The sequence below is a fragment of the Haliaeetus albicilla genome, chromosome 24, assembly GCF_947461875.1.
Source record: "Haliaeetus albicilla chromosome 24, bHalAlb1.1, whole genome shotgun sequence".
Taxonomy (NCBI): Eukaryota; Metazoa; Chordata; class Aves; order Accipitriformes; family Accipitridae; genus Haliaeetus; species Haliaeetus albicilla.
The window spans coordinates 14,320,583-14,342,394 of record NC_091506.1 but is presented as its reverse complement, the minus strand read 5'-3'; the positions used below and the strand labels follow the sequence as shown (position 1 = coordinate 14,342,394).

Genomic DNA, 21,812 nt, shown 5'->3' with positions numbered 1-21,812 from the left:
AGGGGGGGTCCAGCCCCGCGTGGGGGGGGGGGTCCAGCCCCGCGTTCCCCTTCGCATCTCTGTGGCAGCTCTGTCGCATCCCTGGCGTAACCCCTGGTGCGACCACCCTTGTATCTCCCTTTTACACCCCCCCACCCCCACGCCTTCCACATCCCGCCCTCCCAGCCCCCCCCTCCGCACCGCGCACGGCCCCGCCGCATCCCCGCCTCGCCGCCGCGCTGCGCTGCGCCCCCGCGGAGCCGCAACCGGCAACGACCGGCACCGGGGCGGAGGGAGAGCGCAACGGAGCCGACGTGTTTTTCACCGCTCAGCGCTGCCGTTGAGGCCCGGTACGGTTCGGATCGGCACGGTGAGAGGCGAGGGGGGGGGAACGGGAGCGGGACCCCGGGGGGGGGACACCGGGGGAGGGAGGGAGGGGGGGGCCCGGACGCCGGAACGGCGTCCGGGCCCCCCCCCCCCCCCTCCCCCGGTCCCCCCCCCCCCAGGTCCCGAGCAAAGCCAAAATGCAAGAAATAATAATAAAAAAAAAAAAATTAAAGATTTAATTAATTTGCCTTAAAATCCCCCCACCCCCTCCGAGAATAATCAGAAAACGGGGCACGAAGGGGAGGAGAGCGGCGTTGCATCTCGGCCGCTGCTCTTTGGAGGATGCCGTCATTTTCCTTCAGGAGGATGCTTTTGCGGGGGGGGGTGTCTGTGTGGTGGGAGAGGGGACCTGGAGGTGGCCCCCCGGTACCCCTACCCCATCCCTCCCCGAATCTTTCCTACCCCCCCCACCCCCAGGAGAGGACTGAGTCCGGGCACGCTCGTGACATCAGTTGCGCCGTGCATCCTCCGTTGCGTGCGTGTGCGGCGGGACGGGGGTGGCGACGGGGTCCGGAAGGAGGTCTGGCACGTTATGATTTTCTAAATCAGTGACTGGCTGGCAGCACAGCCCACTCCGGTTGTACTTTTCAGCCACCTTGTCCCCAGGCTGGCTGGCAGTGACACCGGCGGCTCGTCCCTGCGTGTTCCCAGCCTGGGGTGCAGCAGTGGGGCTGGGGGCCAGCCCGGACTCTCTGGCTCGTGTTTAAAAGCCACGTTGCACAGATACAAATGGGTCAGAGATGCGTGTTTCGTGAAACGGCGCTGCAGAAATAATGATCTCATTTCTGCCTTCTATAAATAAATGAAGGTGAAAGGGCACGTTTCCTATTCCCAGCCCTCCAGAGGCTGGATTAAGACCGAGAGCTGGCTGGCTGATGGACAGAGATCTTTCAAATATTAATAGATCTTAAATTATAATTTCACTGTGACTGGCATCTAAAAGATCATGCTGCAAAATGTACCACTGAGGAATCGTAATATTAGTTATGTCATTGTTTATGGTCAGTATTATTTTTCTGGCTGTTGAGGATGCCAAGGGGGAGGCGGTTTCCAAGGGAAATGGCTTACTTGCATGGCTCGGGTTTTTCTTCTTACACGGTCAGTGGTGTGAGTCAGGGTTTCTGGGGGCCCCATCTCAGCCGCTGCGGCCTGTCAAAGCCCCCTGTTTCTGCAGTGGGATCTTAAAATTGGTTGATGTTTCTTCTTCTTCAGTTCTTCAGAAAAAATTAAAGTATGCCTAAATGTGCCACTTAGCTTTCAGCTACTCGGAGGTTTTAAATCTATTGTCTTTTCAGCCATGGGCTGCTCTGGGCGCGGGGAGCGGTAAGTGAAACACCGAGCGTAGGGCAGTAGCCCTAGTTTTGCAGCCCAGTCCCGATGAGCACAGCCCAATTCAACCTTTGTGCTTGAATTTTGGCACGTCTAGACAGTGAGCACATACATGTGATTCCTGTGTTGTAAAAAACCCTCTTGGGCTTTGCACGGGGCTGCCCAGTGCGTTAGCTGCTGCTTTCCCCTTCCGAGCCGAGCCCCTCTGCCTTGTGAAGGCTTTTGTGCCGCAGCCCCTCTATGGGCCCCCCCCAGGCATCCCCATCCCAGCTCTCGCCCCGTTGGCTCTGCGAGAGATGTTAATCCTGGTGAAGAGCCTCCTGTCTCCCTGGGTAACAATCCCAGCTGCTTTCACGTTTATGGGATTGCTTTTTTTTTTTTTTTTTTTTTGAGCTAAATGCAGTTTTTTGATCTCACACACTGGGGTGTGCTGCTGCTGCTGCTGCATCTTACATGGGGCTTGGAAAAAATTGATATATACACCTGAGTTGCACTGTTGGGTCTTCTCCAGCCTCCCTGGTGTGACCCACCAAGCTTGAAAGAGAAAAAAAATATTGATGAGGATTCAAACCTTGCTCACAGTAATTTGTTGTCGCTTTGGCCGGTAGCCCTGGGGACTGTTGTCAACATGCTGTCCTCTGTAGCAACCCACAGCCTGCTCCTGCCTCTTGGCCCCTCTGTTTGCAGGTGATGAGTCCCCTGCCTGAATTCAACACAGGGAGGAAAATAGGAGACAAGTGGAGACGTGGCGCCTCCCCTTAGCATCTGTCCTGGTCCATCCCGTTACCTGGGGTGGCTTGTTTGGGGCGTCCTCCCAGGTGGGATGCAGGGGTGGCAGTGCTTAGTGCCTGTGCCTCAGCTGCCAGTGTGGGAACCGGTGCTCCTGGTTTCGCATCCCGTACCCTGCCGGGTGCACAGCCCACTTGGCCTTATAGCCACCATAATCACACGGCATTTATCAGACTTGTCTAATTGATGTTTGCGAGTTAATTTATGAGGTACTTGGAGACCCTTCCAAGAAGCAGTGGCAATGCTTGGAGCCATTTGCTGTGACTCTTGGTCACAGGGCACCTCAGAGTGATGAATGAGCTGCGGTCTGAAGACTTACAGCTGTTACCAGGGGGCTCGCTTTTATTTTTAAGCCCACAGTGTCTCTCTAGCTGGTACCAAAGGACTGTGCCGGTGCCTGGGGTGATGCTGCCCATTCCTGTCCCTGGTACCGGTGCAGCAGGGAGGGTGATCGTCCCCTAAGCAAAGCACCGTTTGGGGGGGGGGGATGGCACCGGGGGTGTTCCTGCGTGGCTTTCGGGAGCCCAGTGTCCCTGCAGCGGTGCTGGGGGCAGGGGTGGCTTTATGGGGCTGGGGGTGCTCAGGACCAGGCTGATAATGGCTGCCTGCAACCGTGGAGCTGGGCCTGCCGGCATTTTCCTTCCCACCGCCTCCATCGGAGGTAGCCATGGAAATCGATGGCGATGCTCTGGCCACGCAGAAGGAGGCTTGGCTGCGCCGCGGGGCTCCCCGAGCATCATTCCCCCCCCCCCGAGCACCCGTGGCCGGCGGGGGCCCTGAGCGAGGCTTGCTGGGTGCTCGTGGCTGGCATTGGGCGCCAGGGCTCACGTGGTGAGCGGCAGCTGCCGTGGCCCTGCTGAAACGTTCCGGCACGATGGGAGTGGGAACCCCAGGGTGCCCCGGGCCCCACAGCCGTGGCAGGGGGGGATCTCTCAGGGATTTTCTGGCTCAAAGCAGTCCCCAGCGCTCAGGGCAAGGGGGGCTCTCCGGTGCTCCCGCTGCGCCTCCAGCTTGAATTTCCACAGCCAAAAGCTGCCGGCGAGTTCAGGCCAGCGTTTTCCTGCCGCTCAAGTAATTTCCTGCGGCTGTGCTACGCTTCAGCCCGACTCGCACAGGGAAGGCTCGGGGGGGTTGGCACCGAGAGCGCTTAGAAAATTACATTTAAGACGAAGAGGAAGGGGATGGGAAGCAGCTTAGCTGGCTTTGTTCTAATAGCTATAATCACCCAAAGCGCAACCATGAGCCCCGTTTCGCTGGGTGCTGCGCAGCCCTGCCGTGGCAGGGGCTGCTGGCGTTGGCTCTCCCCGCCGTGCTGCGCCAGCTTTTGCTTCATCTCAGATGGCAGCTTGCACTTTGCTCCTACTTGGAACAAGTGCCCTTGTTTGGCTTTATTGTACAAAAGACCATATTTTCATAAACAGGGGAAAGGTTGGTCAGATGGTGAAGATGAGGTGTCTTGAAGGGAAGCTGGTGGCTTAAATACCCCAAACTCACCATCTTGCCCAGCTACCGAGTCTGAAAGGAGGAGATAAAGCAGGAGTGCGATTTTAACCTTTTTTTTTTCCTCTTCTGACGGTGTTTTCAGACGCCTACACACGCTACTCACAGCGAGCGGGACCTGTGCCGAGAGGAGGAGGGGATCTCTGCAAAGTAAGCTGGGCTTTTTAAAGGCTTTCTCCTTCTTGTTTTGCTTTCCGAGGGCGGTGGAGGCGGAGGTGGTGACCCCGCGCTGGGGAGCACAGGGGCTCCCGCCGCCCCACGCTTTTCCCGTGCTTTCTCCTAGCTGCAACCTGCTCTTGTTATGGGTCGCCAGTGGGAATGATGGTGATTTTCTGTGCTTAATTTCTTCTCTGTTTTAGTGACATAGCGAAAGGCAGCAAGTGCTCTCAGGTGGGCTCCCGTGCAGCCCTGCTCTCACATAAAACGTTTATCTGTTGCACAAATTGTTTATCTATGAACAAGCCGTGCAGAGATCAAAGATCTTTCTACAAAATGTTAATTAAATGAATAACGGCGTGTTGTTGAGGCTTGAAGAAGGAAATGAGGTTTAGCTTTGTTAAGGAGGTGCCTGGTGGAAATATATACAGTATTCCTCAAATTTCAGTTATTCCTGTTTTCCCTGGGGGAAGAGGGCAAACCTGACTGTTGCTTCAGAGGTTCTATAAACTGTTTTTCTTGGTCGTGTGTAATGTGGGGCTTTGATGTGATTCAGTGTGACGGCATTGGAGGGGGAGAGAATGTGACCGCGACGATTCTGTTCCTGCTTCATGCCATAATATACAACATACCACATACTGCCGTGAGTCTTGCAGGAAGCAGAAGTAAATCTGTCTGCCCTGGCACGGACAAATGTGGTGGTGGTGTTGGGGGGGGGTTGGCTGGTGGGAGAGCAGGCATTGAGGATGTTTCGTTTTATAGATGTGTGACAAAAGAGCTAGTGCCGAGGAAAGGGCGAGACGTATGTTGGTTAGCAGGAGGAATTAGAGGAGATGTGTGTGCGACAGGGTTTAATCTCTTAATGAGAAAAATATATCCCAGCTGCCTGTGGTGGGGCGAGTTCAGGGACGAGCATGGCGTTGCGTGAGAGCTCGCCCTTGCACCTTGTGTCCTTCGCCTGCCGCCCCTGAGATTTGTCCGAAGGAAGCTCGGGAGCCGGGATGGGGACCTGTGATCGACAGCAAGTGCAAAACGCCCCGTGGGGCAAGAGCGAGGACATGGGGGAGAGGATGAATTTGTCTCAGATAAGGGCTGGTCGCCAAAGAGTGCCCTGCCAGGTTGTTTCCTTCAGTTCCCGAGCCCATTACTAAGCTCTGCTCCCTTGATTAGTTGGTGCCTGTGTGGAGCAGTAATGAGAGCTGGGCTCAAGCCATCAATTCTAGGTCAGTGGTTGTGTGCTGGGGATTTGGGATTGGGCAGGGGGAGGGGAGCCGGAGCTGGACGCCTGCCTCCGAAAAGCAACGTGGAGCCTGCGTTAAGGCAGCCCTGCCTGCACCCATCGGGGTGGAAAGGCTGCCTGCACCCAACGGAGCGGGGCTGTGCTTCCCCGGTCTGCAAAGTGTCCCAAGGGCCACGTTGCACCCCGTCACCCTGGATGTGGTCTGTGCCTGTTAAGGAGGCTCATCGCCTGTTTGAGATGTGCTCTCCTGAGAGGATAACATTGGAATAATTAGATCCATTAAGGAGCCAGAAGAAATAATCGATTTTTAAAACTGGAAGAGAATTTGCCATGCTCCTGAGCAGTATCCTTTGCCTCTCGCAGAGCCGCTTTCCTCTCCCCCTGGCAGCAGAGATCTCATTTACTGTCAACTTGTCATTGTTTCTGGTGTTTAACCGCTGATCCTTCCCTAAATGTGGGCAGGTGAGGCTGGGCGGTGAAGAGCAGCATGGACCTGGATGTGCTGAACATGTTTGTCATCGCCGGCGGCACGCTGGCCATCCCCATCCTGGCCTTCGTGGCCTCCTTCCTCCTCTGGCCCTCAGCGCTCATCCGCATCTACTACTGGTGAGTTCATTAGCCCAGCTGCTCTCATTTTAGTGCAGAGGTGGAATTACCTGATGGTGATGGTCCCCATCAGGTCCCTGCGCCCTGGCACACACACAAATGCACAAAGAGCCCACAGGCAGCAAGGTGGCACAGACAGAGGTGGCTGTTCCTGCCCGTGACGGCAACAGGAGCGGGTGAGGTGGGGTTTTCCACAGGCATACTGGCTGTGTGTAGCTTTAAGCATCTCTGGGAGAAGAAAACGGCATTTTCTTACTGTTTTTTTTGTTGCTGGGGCTTATGTCTGTCGGGGCAGCCTCAGCTGGGCTGCAGGATGTCTCCAAATGTTTCTGGGTTGTTTCCCCCAAGGACAGGACTGCGACTGAGAAAAGCATCACTGTTGCTGCCTGTCCCCCAGCCTGGCAGCCCCGCAGGCTGGTGACCTCCCACCTTATCAATGCAGCCGTCAATGTGGGTGTCCTCGGCTCTGCCGCAGCTCCCCGGGCTCACGCACTCCCTCCCGGCTAACAGCCTGCTCGGCAGGCAGGGACTTTTCTCTCGCTAGTAGTTACAGAGGAGGCTTTTCTCATTCTCTCCCTCTCTTCTGGGCTGGGAGCATCAGATAAGATGAAGCGATGCTTTTCCTTACCCCCTTAGCATCTTGTCCTTTCTGATACCAGGAGGCAGGTGCTACATCCTTCAGTCCTTGTCTGTCCCTGGAATTCAGTGATAAGCACGCTGCTCGCTTTCCCATCTGGGTTTGTTGCAGGGGAAAGCTGGAATAATGCTCCTTTCAGAAGCCGGGGCAGCGTCTCATCGCCCGGTGCAGGCAGCAGCAGGCAGCACGGCAGGCTGCCCTCACGTGTTGCTGGCAGATGGTGGCTCCTGCAGTTTTGCTCACGGGGTGTTTCCAAATCACTGACCTCCTGTGAGAGGAGGCCGTTAGCCCACCCCGGCACTCAGATGCAGCAGCGTGATGAAGCCTGTTTCTAACAGCACATTTATTAGCAACCTTTTAATCACAGCATCTGGAGGCTGAGAGAGGAGGGAGGATGGGATGAAAACTCCAGCAACTGGATCGGCACAGGGGAGAATTTCTTCCCGTTGTGCATTGCATGAGGACCTGAGAGGCCAAATGTTGCTCTGCAAAGGAGAGCAGGAGGTGTGACAGCCTCCTGCCCCAGGGACGCCTGGGCTGCTGCCCGGGGCAGGTCCAGACCGTACCGGGTTTGTCAGTCAAAGGGGTTTTTTTTCCTTCGGACATATGAGTGGCTGGTGGAAGCCAGGGAGGACCCTGATGGGCTCAGGTTCAGAGGAGGATTGCTGGAGAAATGCGACCACACCAGAGCAGAGCGAGTGTGGTCGGGGCGAAGCCTTTGGAGGGCCACAGGCAGGGGTGGCAGGACAGGGCAAAGGAGACGCAAGGGGCTGATGCTGGGAGCTTTGAGGAGCCTGGTTGAGGGAGATAGAAAAGACCCTGCTGCCTTGTCTTTTGGGGTTGCAAGTTAGGGGCTGAGTAAAAATGCACCGTGGGTAGGTCAGGCTGTGTTCGGCTGAGGGAGGGAGCATGTGAGCAGAGATCAGCAGGGCTGTTTTCTTTTGAAGGTTAAGTGTCTCCATCTCTCTCTCCTCCAGCATTTCTGGCAGCACTGGCATCTTGCAGGAGTAACTGCAATGCTCTCTTTCACGGCCACCTCTTAGGGACAGTGGGTGAGAAGAGTGGGTTTGCCCTTTACTATTCCTTTCCTGTTTGCTTCTTTCTGAGTCGGCTCTTTTTTGGGACAAAATCGTTGCGTTTCCCCATCAGCAGAGGCAGGAGAGGGGGCAGGCAGCATGCCATGCTGTCCACCCGTTTCATCCCCGTGCAGCTCCAGCTTTGCGGCACCGCTCCTGGGAGGTCCCCGGGGAGGTCCCTGGGGACGCTTCTCCCTTCTCCCACCACTCACTTCCCCCTTCCTCCTCCTCGGTGCCGGTCTGCGTGTCCTCGGACGGCGCGGCCAAGGGTCACGCTGGGCCCCCGTCGCCGATGGCCTCACTCCCACCCCTGCCGCTAATGCATCTCCCTGCCGGGTGTGACGTCCAGGGCTGCCCCGCTGACCCCAGCCCCAGAGCCCGCCTGCTCTGCCTGCTCTGCCGCCAGGGGTTAATCAGTTTAGCCACTGCCACTAAGCGCGTTAACACCTCGCAAGGGATCAGTTCAGCTTTGCACAGATTATTTTGCCTTCTGCTGAATTGATCCATCAGGATCAGTTGCTAAAAATGTTATCATCTTGCCCATCGGTAGTTTACACCAGTGCCTTTGAGGCGAGGACTCTTAAGACACTTATTCAGGGAGAAATTCACCTCTCCTTGTAGGACCAGCACAGAGCCGAGATGCTGCTTAAGTTCCACTAACTCCCTCTAAAAAGGGATTATGCTAAAAGAGGATTGCACTATGCATAAGCTTTGTGTGGGCAGAGAGCTAGGACAGCCCAGCAGTGTTGGTGACCTTGCTCTTGTGTCTCAAATAAATTCTGATATTGCTTATAAAAGTATTTGCCCGTATCTCGGCCCTCAGGAGTAGCCCAGTAGTTATCCTGACAAGGGATACGTCTGAGCACAGGGGAAATGCAGAGGAAGCAAGCCTACTCCTCCGTCTTGGACTGCATGTACACATCATGTGTCCAAAGTGTCACTGATAATCTCTGCCCAGGTCCCCTCTGGCCAGCAGTTTCACTGCATCCTCCTTGAGCAGGCTCCAAGCATGCGCTGGCAGGAGCTGTCTGCCTCTGCTTTCAGAGGAATAACCCAGGTTTCCCTGGGCTTAGCCTGGTATCTTCTGGGGTGTTTGACCCTGTGTAAGGGTGGCCCCCCCCGATTCTTTGTGTACGTACAAATAAATTTTTAAGGATCATCTAGTTCATATATGGGGAATGGATTTCTGTGGTGCTCCTGGGTAACATGGTTGTTTTGGCTGGGATCCAACATGGTGTGATGTTGTCCCATGGCTGCAAGGGTGCACCCCAATAAACTCGTGACAGATCCATCTTACCCACCTGGAAAAAGTGCCTCCCTTGGCCTGCCCATCCTGCATGCTGCCTTGCCGTGTGTGTTCTGCCTTGCTCTCTTGGGCCTCACTCCTCATACCAACCTTTGGGTGTTTTCAGTTTTTGGTTTGTTATTTTGGCTCATTTCCATTGCCTTGAGGGAACTGTGCAAATTAGTTATTTCGGGTATTTTCTGAAGTTTTTTACAAACAGGGTGTCTCCACAAGCCGTCTGCAGCACAGCCATGAATAGCCAGTGGCCGGTACTACACCTGTAAGGGATCACATGTAAGCATAGGGTCTGGTCCAGGGACAAGATGCTCAGAATTAGTCCCAGTTAGGGCCATGACAACACTGATGTGAGCCCAACCTAACTGGCCTTAGCAAACTAGCAAACTGCGGCTGAGTTTGGACTTGTCACCTGGCTTATATTACCACTGGGCCCCGGTCTTGCCTCGCTCACTGGTGGTGTTTTCTCCTTGTTTCCAGGTACTGGCGCCGAGCCTTGGGTATGCAGGTTAGATATGCAAACTACGATGACTATCAGTTTTGTTATTCCTATAGAGGGAGACCTGGATACCGACCATCCATCCTGATGTTACATGGGTTCTCAGCCCACAAAGACATGTGGCTGTCTATAGTCAAGGTGGGACTCAATTTCTATCATATTGCTACTTAGTGAGAGTCAATGGTCCTGGGCTTGCAGGCGGTGTGGGGACCCAACGGTTGCATGCATGGGATGTGATGATCACTGTAACATGCTAGAAACACCTTCCTTAGCTCTGTGCTCATTGCTTGTTGGATCCCTTTCATCCCTATGACATGCCGAGCTGCAGGGGAAGAGCAGTACATACCTGCCTTCTCCATGGAAAGCGAGTCTTGCCATCATGTCATCCTTGGTAGGATGTGAGCTGACTTATTCTGGTGCATGAGTAACCAGGGGCTGCTAGGAGGAGAGTGACCCCCCCTGCTCCCACCCGTGGTCACCAGTTTCCATCCCTGAGCTTTGCAGTGATTCCCCTGCACTGTAACCACCCCCGGTTTGTTTCTGCAGTTCCTGCCGAAGAACCTGCACTTGGTGTGTGTTGACATGCCCGGGCACGAAGGCACAACACGCTCGGCCTTGGACGATTACTCCATTAGTGGGCAAGCTAAAAGAATACACCAGGTAATGCCCCGGTGTTGCATCGCCTTTGCAGAGGGATGCAGGGATGTGGGGACATGAGGGATGCTAAGCTCCGTGAGCCCTGCCTCGTGCGGCCCCGCTCCCTCCCTTCCCAGGCAGCCAGAGCCATCGACCTCAAGCTTTTGAGCTGAATTTCTCTAATGACCCCATGCCGTTGCTTCGTCCCCGCTAACAATGCTCCTTCTGCTCCCCTGCCAGTTCGTGGAGTGCATCAAGCTGAACAGAAGGCCCTTTCATCTGGTTGGGACTTCCATGGGCGGAAACGTTGCCGGCGTCTATGCTGCTCAGTATCCAGAAGACATTTGCAGCCTGACCCTTATCTGTCCTGCAGGTGGGCAATGCAGGGGAGGTGAGATGGGGAGAGGGCAAGCAGGAGCCAGTGCGAAAGCCCAGAGCAGCGCTGGAGGCACAATAGTCTTTTAGTGCAAAGCATTTTGAAATAATTTGTATGTATGGTCTGAAAATCTCTAGCAGAGCGAGCTTCCAGGGCATGGGAGCAAATCACAGTCTTGTCCTGACTGCTCTTCCCTGGGGCTTTGGAGTATGCCCCGCTATGCCATGGTTAGAGCTGGGACTAGAGTAAATGGGACAATTCCTGCTCTGGAGGAAAAATGTGTTTCCTCTTGGGGTGGCAGCCATTTTATATGGCAAGTCCATAGACTCTCAGTCTGGAGGGGGAACCCAGGCAGCAATGGGAAAAGTCTCCCCAGTCTGACTGAGAGCCCCAGCGTGCCAGAGGGCTGGGGCTCTGGGAGCCGGCGAGCTCACTCCTCCCACATTTGGGTGCTCCAAGATGGAAGACCATTTGGGGGCTGGGTGCAGGTCAGCGGGGTGTCCCCATGCCTGTGCACCACTCCTCCATCCCCACCATCCCCTTGGCCAGTGGGGGGCTTGGGAGAGCCTGGGCATGACATGCTGCAGGAGACATGGGGGGGTTGGCAGGGAGCTTCTCTGCCAGGGAGGGCTTTGCTGCATCCCGGTTGGTACAGCAGCTCTTTCCCTCTCCCATGCAGGGAAAGCAGCTCCCAGGTAATTAATGAAGCAAAGCGCAAGGTTACCAAACTACCAGGCGCTGGGTGTGACAAGGCTCCCCTCCTCTCTGGGAGAGGTGCTGGCCAACTCTCTGAGGGCTTCTGGATGTAAAACCTCTGTGTGGGGGCTGCAGAGAGGTTTGGGGTTAAGCTGCTGGGGGAGTCTTCCCCACAGTGGTGCATGTGGATGGGGCTTCTGAAATTTTCTGTCTAACCCTTTGCTGTAGCAGGCTGGGCATGGGCATTAGTATTTGCATCCACCATCCACATAAAAATAAACACTGTATATACTACATAGTTTTTGCCAAAGTATTCATGCCTGTCTACAGGGAATACACCTCGTATTGCATCAGCCCGCAGGGCTCGGTGGTGTCCTGGAGCAGGAGGGAGCCTGGGGTACCTCTGGATACATATTAAGGTTGCTGTATGTACAGATTTAATTCTCCCCCTCTATTTTAATTTTATTTTTTTAATGATAGAGCAAGTGGCAGGCCAGAGGCAGGGATGATGCAGGTCACTACAGTGATGCTCTGTTGCTGGGGCTGTTGGGGTCTCATCCGGGTTTTAGCTTGTGTCCCCCTTCTCGTTTGACCCAGGCCTGCCGAGTACCACTGACAGCAAGTTCATTAAGCAGCTTCGGGAGCTGCAAGAGTCCAAATGCATCGACAGGATCCCTTTAATTCCCTCGACGCCCGAGGAGATGGCAGATATGCTGAAGCTTTGCTCCTACGTTCGCTTCAAGGTGCCACAGCAGGTGAGAAGCCCGGGCTGGCTATAGCAGCTGGGAAAGGGGGGTTGGAGAGCAGGGGACAGGTTTGCTTCTCCCTGAGCCTGCATGGTGGCAGCCGAGGTGATGCCAGGAGCAGAGCTAGTGCTGCCATCCCCCCATCAACCAGGCGGGACACCCCCAGCCCCGCTCCCAGCACCCTTCCAGCAGTTTCCCTTCAAACTCGCTTTTCCCACCGCCCTCTCACAGCGCCTGCTGAAATTCCTCCTCCAGCGACGCCTTTGGCAGCAGGCTGGGATGTCGAAGGGCTTTTTAGTAAATATGGCTGGCAGGAAGAATTAAATAACTAAGGCAGCTGTTGTCTGGCCTGAAGGGGAATTGTTTGCTGCTTTTTAAGCAAAAGCAATGGAAATGTTAATCACCTCATTGTCAGGCGAGAGGAACTTGGCGAGGGACTGGCCATTAAGCTGGTTTTCCTTAGGAAGTCTGGGATGACTAGATTGGAGGATAAGAAAACAAAAAGTATGGTAACACCAAGACTGCCGGGGTGGTGGGGCCGCGCTCCCCGCTGCCTGCCATGCTCATGGGCGCTCTCGGGCGTGCTCAGCCCTGTGCAGGGCACGGGTCCCCCCCCCAACACCCCTCCTCTGCTCTCCCTGCAGATCCTCCAGGGCCTCGTCGATGTTCGCATCCCACACAATGATTTTTACCGGAAACGTAAGTGTGTGGCGGCAGCCTCCCTCACCAGGCTTTCCAGCCGGACCCCCAGGGCATGGGGATGGGCTGTCACTGGCCCCGTGTCCCCTGCTGCCATCTGTCCCCTGCACCCCCCTGCTGCCTTGCTGAGGGTGGGAGGGGGCAGTGTCATTAACAGATTTGGGGATGCGCCTTGGTCACTGGTAGCAACCCACTGCCACCCCCATGGGCGATGGGGTTGCTGCTTTACCCTCGTCCTGCCAGCTGGGTTAATTAGTACTAATATCTATGAGGAGATGGGCTCGGAAGAGGGTCTCTCTGCAGAGGGGCTTGGTGGCGGTGCAGGACTCAGCCTTTGCAAGGACAGCCCATCGGCGCTCTCTCCATCACCCCTGCCCGGGTTTCTCGCTGAGGGGATGCTGGCAGGGCTGGCCCGCGGGGACCACTGTAAGAAGGGAAGGCAAAGCATCCCCCTTGTAGGACTGACTCTCCTCTTGCCCCCACTAGTGTTTTTAGAAATCGCAGATGAAAAGTCCAGGCACTCTCTCCATGAGAACATGAGCAAGATCAAAGCACCGACGCAGGTCATCTGGGGAAAGCAGGACCAGGTACGCAGCCTCCTCCGCCTCCCCCATGGGACCGCGTCTCCATCTCTGCCCGTGTCCACCCGTGGGAGCATGGCGTGGGCTATGCTGCCAGCCTGTGTGCTGCTCTGCGTCGAGCTGGCATACGTGTGTCCCCATCCCCAGTGGGTTTGGACACGGGGGCTCGGCGGGGTGATGGGCAGAAAGTCAGCGTGGGACCGGAGGGAGGAGAGGGCAGAGCCGGGGCTGGGGAGGGCGAGGGGGCAGGCGCCAGCGCCGCAGCAGGCGTGGGCTGGGAGGAGGAATAAAGTGCCAGCAAAGAGAGTTGTCCTGGCAACTGGGAAGAGATATGCTGTTCGTGGGCAGGCGGCGAGGTGAGGCAAGGCATGGGGCTCGTAGGGCTGGTTACACAGGGAGGAGTGAGAGGGGGAGGAGGCAAGCTGCAGGCAGGCAAAGCGCTCTGTAAATGCAAGGGTGCAAGCATTTGCTTGCAGTGACCCCTTTGCACTGAGGCGGCAGCCAAAAAGCATCCAAGAGAATTCCCTGCCACATGCTGAGACCGGCACCATGCAGCCTCCCGGTCCCGTCCCCAGGCAAGGGTACTGCATGATGGGGCTGGCATCACAAGGACCGTGTCCCCATCCCTGCTCAGCATCTCGCTTGGACTTGCAAAGGCAGCTGCAACAGGGTTTCTATGGTGTCCAGCAAAACCTAACTCTGCCCGTGGGAATGACTATTTTTTCCCCTGCCATCCAGGTCCTGGACGTTTCTGGCGCCAGTGTTTTAGCGAGCGCTATCCCGGACTGCCATGTGTACATCCTGGAGAACTGCGGGCACTCGGTGGTGGTGGAGCGGCCCCGCAAGACGGCCAACCTCATCCTGGAGTTCCTGGCGCTGCTGCACAGCATGGACAGCAACAAGAAGCAGGCATGAGCGTGGCGGGGAGCCGAGCGCCCACGCCGGGTCTTTTAAATTGTAAAGTACTGCAGCTTTGATAAGTTCTCAGGGATCTTGTATGAATCGGGGTGAATGTGCCAAAGTCCCTGAGGAAGGCAGAATCACTGATACCTAAACCTATAGCACCGCCGGCACAGCGACCTAGGGGTCATTGAGCAACCTCCATAGATACAGGAACGGAAGCAGAATCTCTCCCTTTTCTACTTAGAGATAAAGTAGGAATGAGCCAAAATCACCAAGCTCTAGCCATGCAGTGTGCTGAAGCTCCTTATGCAGCCACCCATCTTACCCGAGTTACCGGCACATAGCTGTAATGACATTTACCTAAACTATATAAGAAACGTAGGAAGGAGGAAGCGTCCTGGACTGAGACTTACGATATTTCTACTACTTAGAGTCCGTTGCGTTGCATGCTGCCGTGCTGTAAGAGAACCCCAGTGCTCCAGGCGTCTGCTCGAGTGCTCTTTGTGTAGTTCCTTAACTCGTGATTTACGCAGAAAACACCAGAAAACTTCATGCGTGGAAGTCCAATGACTGTATGTGCAAAAATGTTTACACTTTGAGTGGGTTTTTTTAAATCCCCCAACAGCTCTTGTGTATATGTAATGCCTTAACATTGCCCAGGGTACGGCATCCATGCACAGCCTGCCTTGCCCGGGGGATGGTTCCCCCTGAGGGTGAACATGGCAAGTGAAAACTTGGGGTGCAGACAGCAGCTTTGCCACTGTTGTGCAAACCAGAGGGATGGAAACCCCTCGGGGCAATTTGGTCCCCAAGCCCAAGTCAGCAATAAACCTGTGGGCAGGGTGCGAGTCAGCAAACTCGGGTGAACTCTTGTCTCAGCTCTTCTACCACGTACGCTGCTGAACACGTTGATGTAAATAACGATTTTCTTAATGAATTCTGTGAATTCTGTGAATGCCGACGTCACCGAAACCAGGCGTGAGGAGTGGGAGTGGGCTGTGTCTGCGAATAGCGTGGGTGTACGGGCTCCTGGGCTCGCTGGGTGGCGAGGAGGGGGACAGCTCTCCTGCGAGGCGCTGGGCGGTGGCGTGGAAACGTACGGTGTGCTTGTGCTTCTTCTTGATGGTTTGTAACTCCCGGCCAAGTGAAATTATAGATAGAAACGGGTAATGCAGACGAGCTACGCTTTGCAGCCTGCAAGGCGATGTACGGGGACGGATCCTGCACTTCCGTGGGTGCAGTCCCTCGCCGCGTGTTCAAGGGGAGAGGGCTGGTCCTGGTCTCGGGCAGGACCAAGGGCCACCGGAGGGCAAGGCGGCGCGTGGTCCTCTGCACGGTGAAGCAGCAGGCGGCCGTTAACCCCTCGGACACCCCAGCCCTCCTCCCTCGGGTGTCGACACCGGGTGCTGCCGGAGCCCCCGTGCAGACCAGGTATGCACACTACACTTGCGGTGCTGACAGCCATCTTCTCACCATCTTTCTGAGGTACCCCAATCTGTACGTGTATCTGGAACTCCCCGTCAGCTTCTCTGCTCTTTTTAAGAGAAGAAACATTGTTCTTTTAGAAAATTAGAAATTTGCTGTTAATTGCTTGGCTATTGTTTCTACTACAGGAGTTGATTTAAAAAAAAAAAAAAAATTGCTGATAGTTTTATGTGGTAAAAGCCAGAAAAAGTTGTTGGGTATCTATATGGTTTCTCATATGCCACAGATAGCTGTACGCAAAGGATTTATATGGCTATTAAAATCTAGTGATTTAAGGAGTCTGCTGTGCAATGATTATTTTTTCCTTTGAGGAAAAAGGGGACTGTGGAGTGGGATGATGCATGTGTGGTGGTTTTGGCTGGGATAGAGTTAATTTTCTTCATAGTAGCTAGTATGGGGCTACATTTTGGATTTGTGCTGAAAGCAGTGTTGATAATGCAGAGATGTCTTCATTACTGCTGAGCAGTGCTTACCCAGGGTCAAGGCCTTTTCTGCTTCTCTCACCACCCCACCAGCGAGGGGGCTGGGGGGGCACAAGGAGTTGGGAGGGGACACACTGGGACAGCTGACCCCGACTGACCCGAGGGATATTCCAGACCATATGATGTCATGCTCAGCATATAAAGCTGGGGGAAGAAGAAGGAAGGGGGGGGGACACACATTCAGAGTGTTGGCCTGTGTCTTCCCAAGTAACTGCTACGCCTGATGGAGCCCTGCTTTCCTGGAGATGGCTGAACACCTGCCTGCCCATGGGAAGTGGGGAATGAATTCCTTGTTTTGCTTTGCTTGTGTGCATGGCTTTTGCTTTCCCTATTAAACTGTCTTTATCTCAACTCATGAGTTTTCTCACTTTTACTTTTCTGATTCTCTCCCCCATCTCACTGTGAGGGAGGTGAGTGGGCGGCTGCGTGGTGCTTGGTTGCCGACTGGGGTTAAACCGCGACAGCATGGCACAGGGGTCTTGCTCTGCTGCTTCTTTCCTCCCCACATTTCTGGGAGATGCAGGTTTTGCCTCGAGGAATATCTGATAATGTCAAGAGAGATGGTGAAGACCAGGAAGGCTCAAGTATCATCTCTTCAAAGACAATATGAATTTTGCTTTTTTCTCTTTATTAAGAGGAGGTGGCCCTAAACACTCAAAAGCATAATAAAACCTCAAGGGGCAGAGCAGTTAGGTTTTAAGCACCGAGATTCCTCTTAAAACTCTTGAAAGTGTGTTAAATACCAATTTCAGCTGTAATTACAAGTCTTAACTGAATTCATACAGTGTTCTAGGAATAGCGTTACGTCAATATCCAGGCAAAAGTATTTGCATTTCTCCTTTCCCCAGGAGGCTGTCGAGGCCCGGCAGCTGCTTTGTTTGACAGAGGAGCTGCAGGGAGGGCTGGGGACCATCCTCCTGGCACCTCGTTCCTCTGCCTGGGCCCTGCCATGGCACCCCGGCCCCGCTGCTACAGTAATGCATGGGTCGAGGTGACGGTGGCTGCAACAGACCTATTAATTACTGCAGCGCAGGGGGTGGGAGGGAGCCTCTTGCCTGCAGGCAGGGGTTTGGGCAGTTCGGGCGTCTACATCGCACATGGCAGCCTCTCATGGTTCAGTAATAAAAATCGCAGGTCTGTTTTGGAGGGGGGGAGTCTGGGTGCTGACTCACAACTGGGTCCAGCTGCACAGTCAAGGGTGCCCGTGCCTGTGCCTAAGCTGGCCCTGTAGCAGCAGCTGAGCCCACTGACGAGAGGCAGGGAGGGAAGCTGCCTGCACCTGGAAACACACCTGAAAGCACATCTGATAACACTGGCCGCTATTCCTGCTAACCCTCATTTCCTGCTGGGAGCCAGAAAAGCCCTATGCTGTGCAAGGGCTGCTCCCATGTTTTCAGTTTCTCCCCCTTGGCAGTGAGTCCCAGCCACCCCCCAGGGAAGGCTGCGTTCCCGGGTTGTGTGTGGGGCTCAGGAAGGGGCAGAGGGTCCTGCTCCTCCCGGTGGGTTTGGGTGTCCTGTGGGCAGAGCTGGGGGAACTACAAGGAAACCATTGGATCCCAGTTGTGGTGAGCCTGGGCACCCTGGCATGGTAGGAGGGAGGAGTGTGCCTTTTGGTTTGTTGCCCAGTGTTGCTTTCCTCGTAATTATGGGAATAAACCAGATCTGGGCTGGGTGGCAAGGCTCAGGGGGGTAGAGGCTCATATAAAAGCTAAGTAAGGAGTCAGCCCTTGGTTGTTTTGGGTCTTGCCAAGGCTGATCCACTGTATCCCGAAAAGAGGTTGCAAAACACAATAGGGCTGGATTGCTAATAAACCTAATGATTCATCCAAGCAAGCTGTCGTGCTGCTGAGTGTCCAGGTCTACGGTGGTGCCCGTGGACCCGCTCCCGGGGTGTTGGTGGGAACAGGAGGGACAGAGCTGGTGGCAGCTGCTCCCAGGCACTCGGTATGTGCCCAGCTGCTGCTGAAGGGGAAAATGTGGTGCCCTCAAAACATGGGCACACAGGGAAACCTGGGCTGCGTCCTGCTCCATACAGCTGTAGTCAGATGTTTGTCTGCAGTGGAGAAGTACCTTTCTCCCATTTTCCCAACAAAGGAGAATAACAGCATCTGCTGCCTTGTGGGGGGGTGTTCACCAGTGCAGACCTGTACAGAGCATCCTCTGACAGGTGGAGTGATGCTCGGGGTGCCTGGTACTGTGGTTTGCGTGCTGCTGTGGGTGTCTCTCACCCAGCTGAACCTTCCTCTGACTCAATGAGTTTCACAATCCTCTTGGGAACAAACCGTGTTTTTCCCACAGAAGCCTGGATGGGAGCGCTCTGGCGCTTGGCCCCTCTCACCCACTGTGGGAGGGGGCACCACTGTCCCCACACCCGTGTCCCTGCACGCTGTGGCACAGCGGCGACATGCGTTCCCCATTACACCTGCGACTGCCCCACGATGTGGTGAGGGTCCCCTGCCTGGACCCTCCAGCTGAGACTTATGGCGAATGCAAGGAAAACATATACAGGGGCGGGGGGGGGGATGTTGGTTTGTGGTTTTGGTTGGTTTTCCTTCTGGAAGGCCCTTTTCCGAACACCAGCCTCTTGGGGGCGGTTTGGGATTATTCACTGAACACCTGATGGGCCGCTAGTACCGGCTGGTTTCTCCCTGCCATTCCCTGCCCGACAGCGCTGCCTGCCTGCTGCCTCCTGCCGCAGCTTGAGGCATGGAGAGCGAGCCTTGATTTTCTTTTCTTACAGAAAAACTTTATCTTCAGCCATCTCAACAGGGTCACTGCCTTTTTTTTTTTCTTTCTTTTTTTTTTTTCCTAAATGTCCAGCAAACAGCTGTGAACAGGGTGCTCTGACAAGGGCTTTTGCTGTCGCCTGAAGCTGGGTGCCCAGCAGAGACGGTGGCATTACACCGCTTTCTGAACCCCACTCTTTCCCAGAAACCTCTGTTTTGCTCTGGAGAGCAGGACCCATGCACAGCCCTGCTGTGCTGCTCTATTGATTTTATTTGTATTCTTGCTTTCTGGGAAAAGCTGTACAGGAGCACTGGGTGAGCTGGCAGGTTTCCGGTAACAGCATGGGGATTTGTGCTTCCCCTGGTTTTGCAGGGCATTCCCTTAGCCCGGGCTCTGGACCACCTCAGTGCAGATGACCTGCATTCCTCAGGTGGATAACATAAAGTCCTTGCAAGGCACAGGCAAATACAGCTGCAGGGGAGGCTTCGCACACGTTTGCCTTAGCCTCTGCCTTTGGCACCTAAGTGTTGGGGAAGCCCAGTGCCTGTGCCCTGAAGGAGCAGCCATTTCATGGGATATTAGTAGTAGTAATGTAAGGCTGGGAGAAACCTTGGGAGATCATCCAGGCCCTCCCTAGATCGACTCCTGCATCAGCTCTGAAGGACCCCACTGGTCTTAGACATCCCACTACAGCTCCCCAGGAGCTGCCAGGCTCACAGGGCATCCTAATGAATAGCCTGAATCTCTACTGAAATTTAAGCTTATTACTTCTGTCCCCACTGGATGCTGGGAGTGTGTTCATAACTCCCTGCAGCACCCTCTTGCATGTTTGCAGACTTGCTGTGTCCAGAATAAAATCCTGCAGGCTCTGCCAGCTGCTCCTCCTGTACCTGGAGGGGTAATGCAGGGAGCTGGGCATAAACTCTGGGCTCAGACTTTGCTGGATTCAAACAGCGGGTGTCTTGCTTCATGAGTGTGTTAAGAGCAAATATCTCAGTCAGTTTGGTTTTAAAATAAATAAATAGTAACAGTAAGAGCCGACCCCAACCCCCCCCCAGTGGTGTTGCTCAGCCTGTGAGTCACCCTTTCCTGGAATCTTGCTCTCCAGCCTGCCTTTGCACACTGATTATTCATACCTGAGAGCAGAATCCTGCATTGGTCTTTCTAGAATGACATCCTCCTTTCTTTCTCCCCCCCTTTTTTTTTTTATTTGCCAAGATCATCCCTTTCTCACTCCAGGTCTCCAGCCCACCCCCTTGGGGCAGTCTCAGCTGTGTATTCATTAAGCACCCTGTCCTCCAGCTCAATTAGTGAGCTACTGATGGAGCTGTGGAAAACAGTGTGTCTCCTTCCACTTCTGCAGGGAACCACTGGTAACAGGTGAAAACAATTTTGCTGCATGTTTTGCAGCCACCTTGCAGGTTGAGTTAATCTTGAGTTTCCTTATTTTTCCAGTGGGAATGACACAGTCTTGTTTGACAAAAACCCAACTAAAGAAATATAGTCCCTACTGCTTTCTCTTTGCCTTGGGGGCCAGTTTCACATTACTTCAAACCAATGTTCTTTTGCAATAGTGTAGAATTCCTGTTATCTACCACCCTGCTGGTTTCTAGGTGCTTTGCATTCCCGTTCCCAAGCTGTTCTGGGACACCATGGAGGCCACCTCCAGAATCCATGCCTGGAACACCTGCCTTAGGGGAAATAACTCTCAGTGGTGTCCGGGAGGTTGGGAAATATTTGGAGTCCTGGCTTTGACCCCGTAGGCAGGAGAGAGGTCACTGGCCTGTTTGGAGAACCAGGTGAAGGTTGTCCTTTGGAGGGCAAGTGCGACTGCTTGGGGCCACGGGTGTCGAGGATGGGGACCCCACGGGCGCTTTGCCTTTTCCCCCACGGGCCTCCCCACTTTCAACACCCCAGGTCCCCAGCACTTGTGGTGAGGTGGCACCAGGTGGCAGCAAGTGACCAGCGTGGGGAGATGCTGCAGCCCCCTGGGGGGAGCAGAGAGTAGTCCTGATGCTGCACCCCACTCCAACCTGCACCCAGCGCAGCCCAGCACCCCACTGGGGTCCTGCTCCTTGCTCTGGGCTGGTGCCCGGGCAGGGTCTGGCAGCGCTGCCCGCAGGAGCTGGGTGCTCCACACATCCCCAACCCATGTGTCACCCATCCGGGGACAAAGCCCAGCGTTCCTGTCTTGTGTTCGGAGCTGGGTGCTCTCGAGGTCAAATTCTCTCCTTCCATAAGATGTCCAGACTTTCAAGTTTAAGGGCAAGTCACCCCTGAAAGGAGTTAAATCATTAACTTGTTTTGCAAGAGCCTTGATTTGGCCTGCAAGCAAACCCTGTGTGCTCCTGGGGATGCTGTCACCAGCTCACAAAGGCTGTTTCTGAGCTCTGGCTCAGGGGGGATGAAGTGAAGGGTGTGAAATGAGAAAACTAACGGGTGCTGGGCCAGAGCACCACTGCTGGGAGCAGTGACAGAGCGTGCACCCCATTCCCTGCAGGGGGCTGGAGGAGATGGGGGCAATGCATGTGGGATCAAACCCCCTGCACCCCTGGAAAAGCGATGCCAGGCCTCCCATCCCACACAGCTCAGGAGAGCCTGTGCAGCATCCTCCTCTCCTCTCTCTTCAGCACCTGCTCCCCTGCCAGCATTTCCCATCCACGCAACCAGAGCGCTGTGGCCAGGAGGGCTCCTGTAAATCTCCCCACAGTCCTTGAGGGCTACTGACTTGGATTTGGTTAGTGGGAGATGCACCCGGCCACAGGCTACCTGGAAATATTATCTGTCTCGCTGCCTGACTCTGGGTTTAGCCACGTTTGAAGCCTGAGCGAGCGCCTAGCACGGCACCCACACAGAGCAAATGGGATCAACAGCCTCTTCCTGTTGTGCAATCACCGTGCAGCCCACGTAGAGAATTTTTGGGAGATTTGTCAGGGCTTTTGTGTTTCCAGCTAATATTTATTTGCTTGTTTCAGGTCTTGCT

The 21,812-nt window shown here is 54.7% G+C and overlaps 1 protein-coding gene across 4 annotated transcripts; it reads left to right on the top strand.

Moving 5' to 3' along the window:
- The first annotated feature begins 191 nt into the window (after window positions 1–191).
- On the top strand, window positions 192–15,898 carry ABHD6 (abhydrolase domain containing 6, acylglycerol lipase). 4 transcript variants are annotated; one of them, XM_069812211.1, is made up of 10 exons: window positions 192–349; window positions 4,070–4,134; window positions 5,843–5,986; window positions 9,480–9,636; window positions 10,045–10,158; window positions 10,375–10,507; window positions 11,804–11,961; window positions 12,597–12,651; window positions 13,138–13,238; window positions 13,971–15,898. In XM_069812211.1, exons 3-10 carry the CDS (start codon window positions 5,868–5,870, stop codon window positions 14,145–14,147), a joined length of 1,014 nt encoding a protein of 337 aa, XP_069668312.1. In that variant the 5' UTR covers window positions 192–349; window positions 4,070–4,134; window positions 5,843–5,867; the 3' UTR covers window positions 14,148–15,898. The 4 variants fall into 4 exon arrangements, with proteins under 4 accessions (XP_069668312.1, XP_069668314.1, XP_069668313.1 ...); XM_069812213.1 differs by lacking the exon at window positions 192–349 and adding an exon at window positions 3,348–3,555; XM_069812212.1 differs by lacking the exon at window positions 192–349 and having other exon boundaries at window positions 3,652–4,134.
- The last annotated feature ends 5,914 nt before the right edge of the window (window positions 15,899–21,812 follow it).

Bases quoted from the DNA above. Each gene is read 5' to 3' on its own strand.
- ABHD6 (XM_069812211.1), top strand. From the start codon at position 5,868: ATGGACCTGGATGTGCTGAACATGTTTGTCATCGCCGGCGGCACGCTG. The intron at 9,637-10,044 runs GTGGGACTCAAT...TTGTTTCTGCAG, and splicing joins TGTGGCTGTCTATAGTCAAG to TTCCTGCCGAAGAACCTGCA. The intron at 10,159-10,374 runs GTAATGCCCCGG...CTCCCCTGCCAG, and splicing joins AAGCTAAAAGAATACACCAG to TTCGTGGAGTGCATCAAGCT.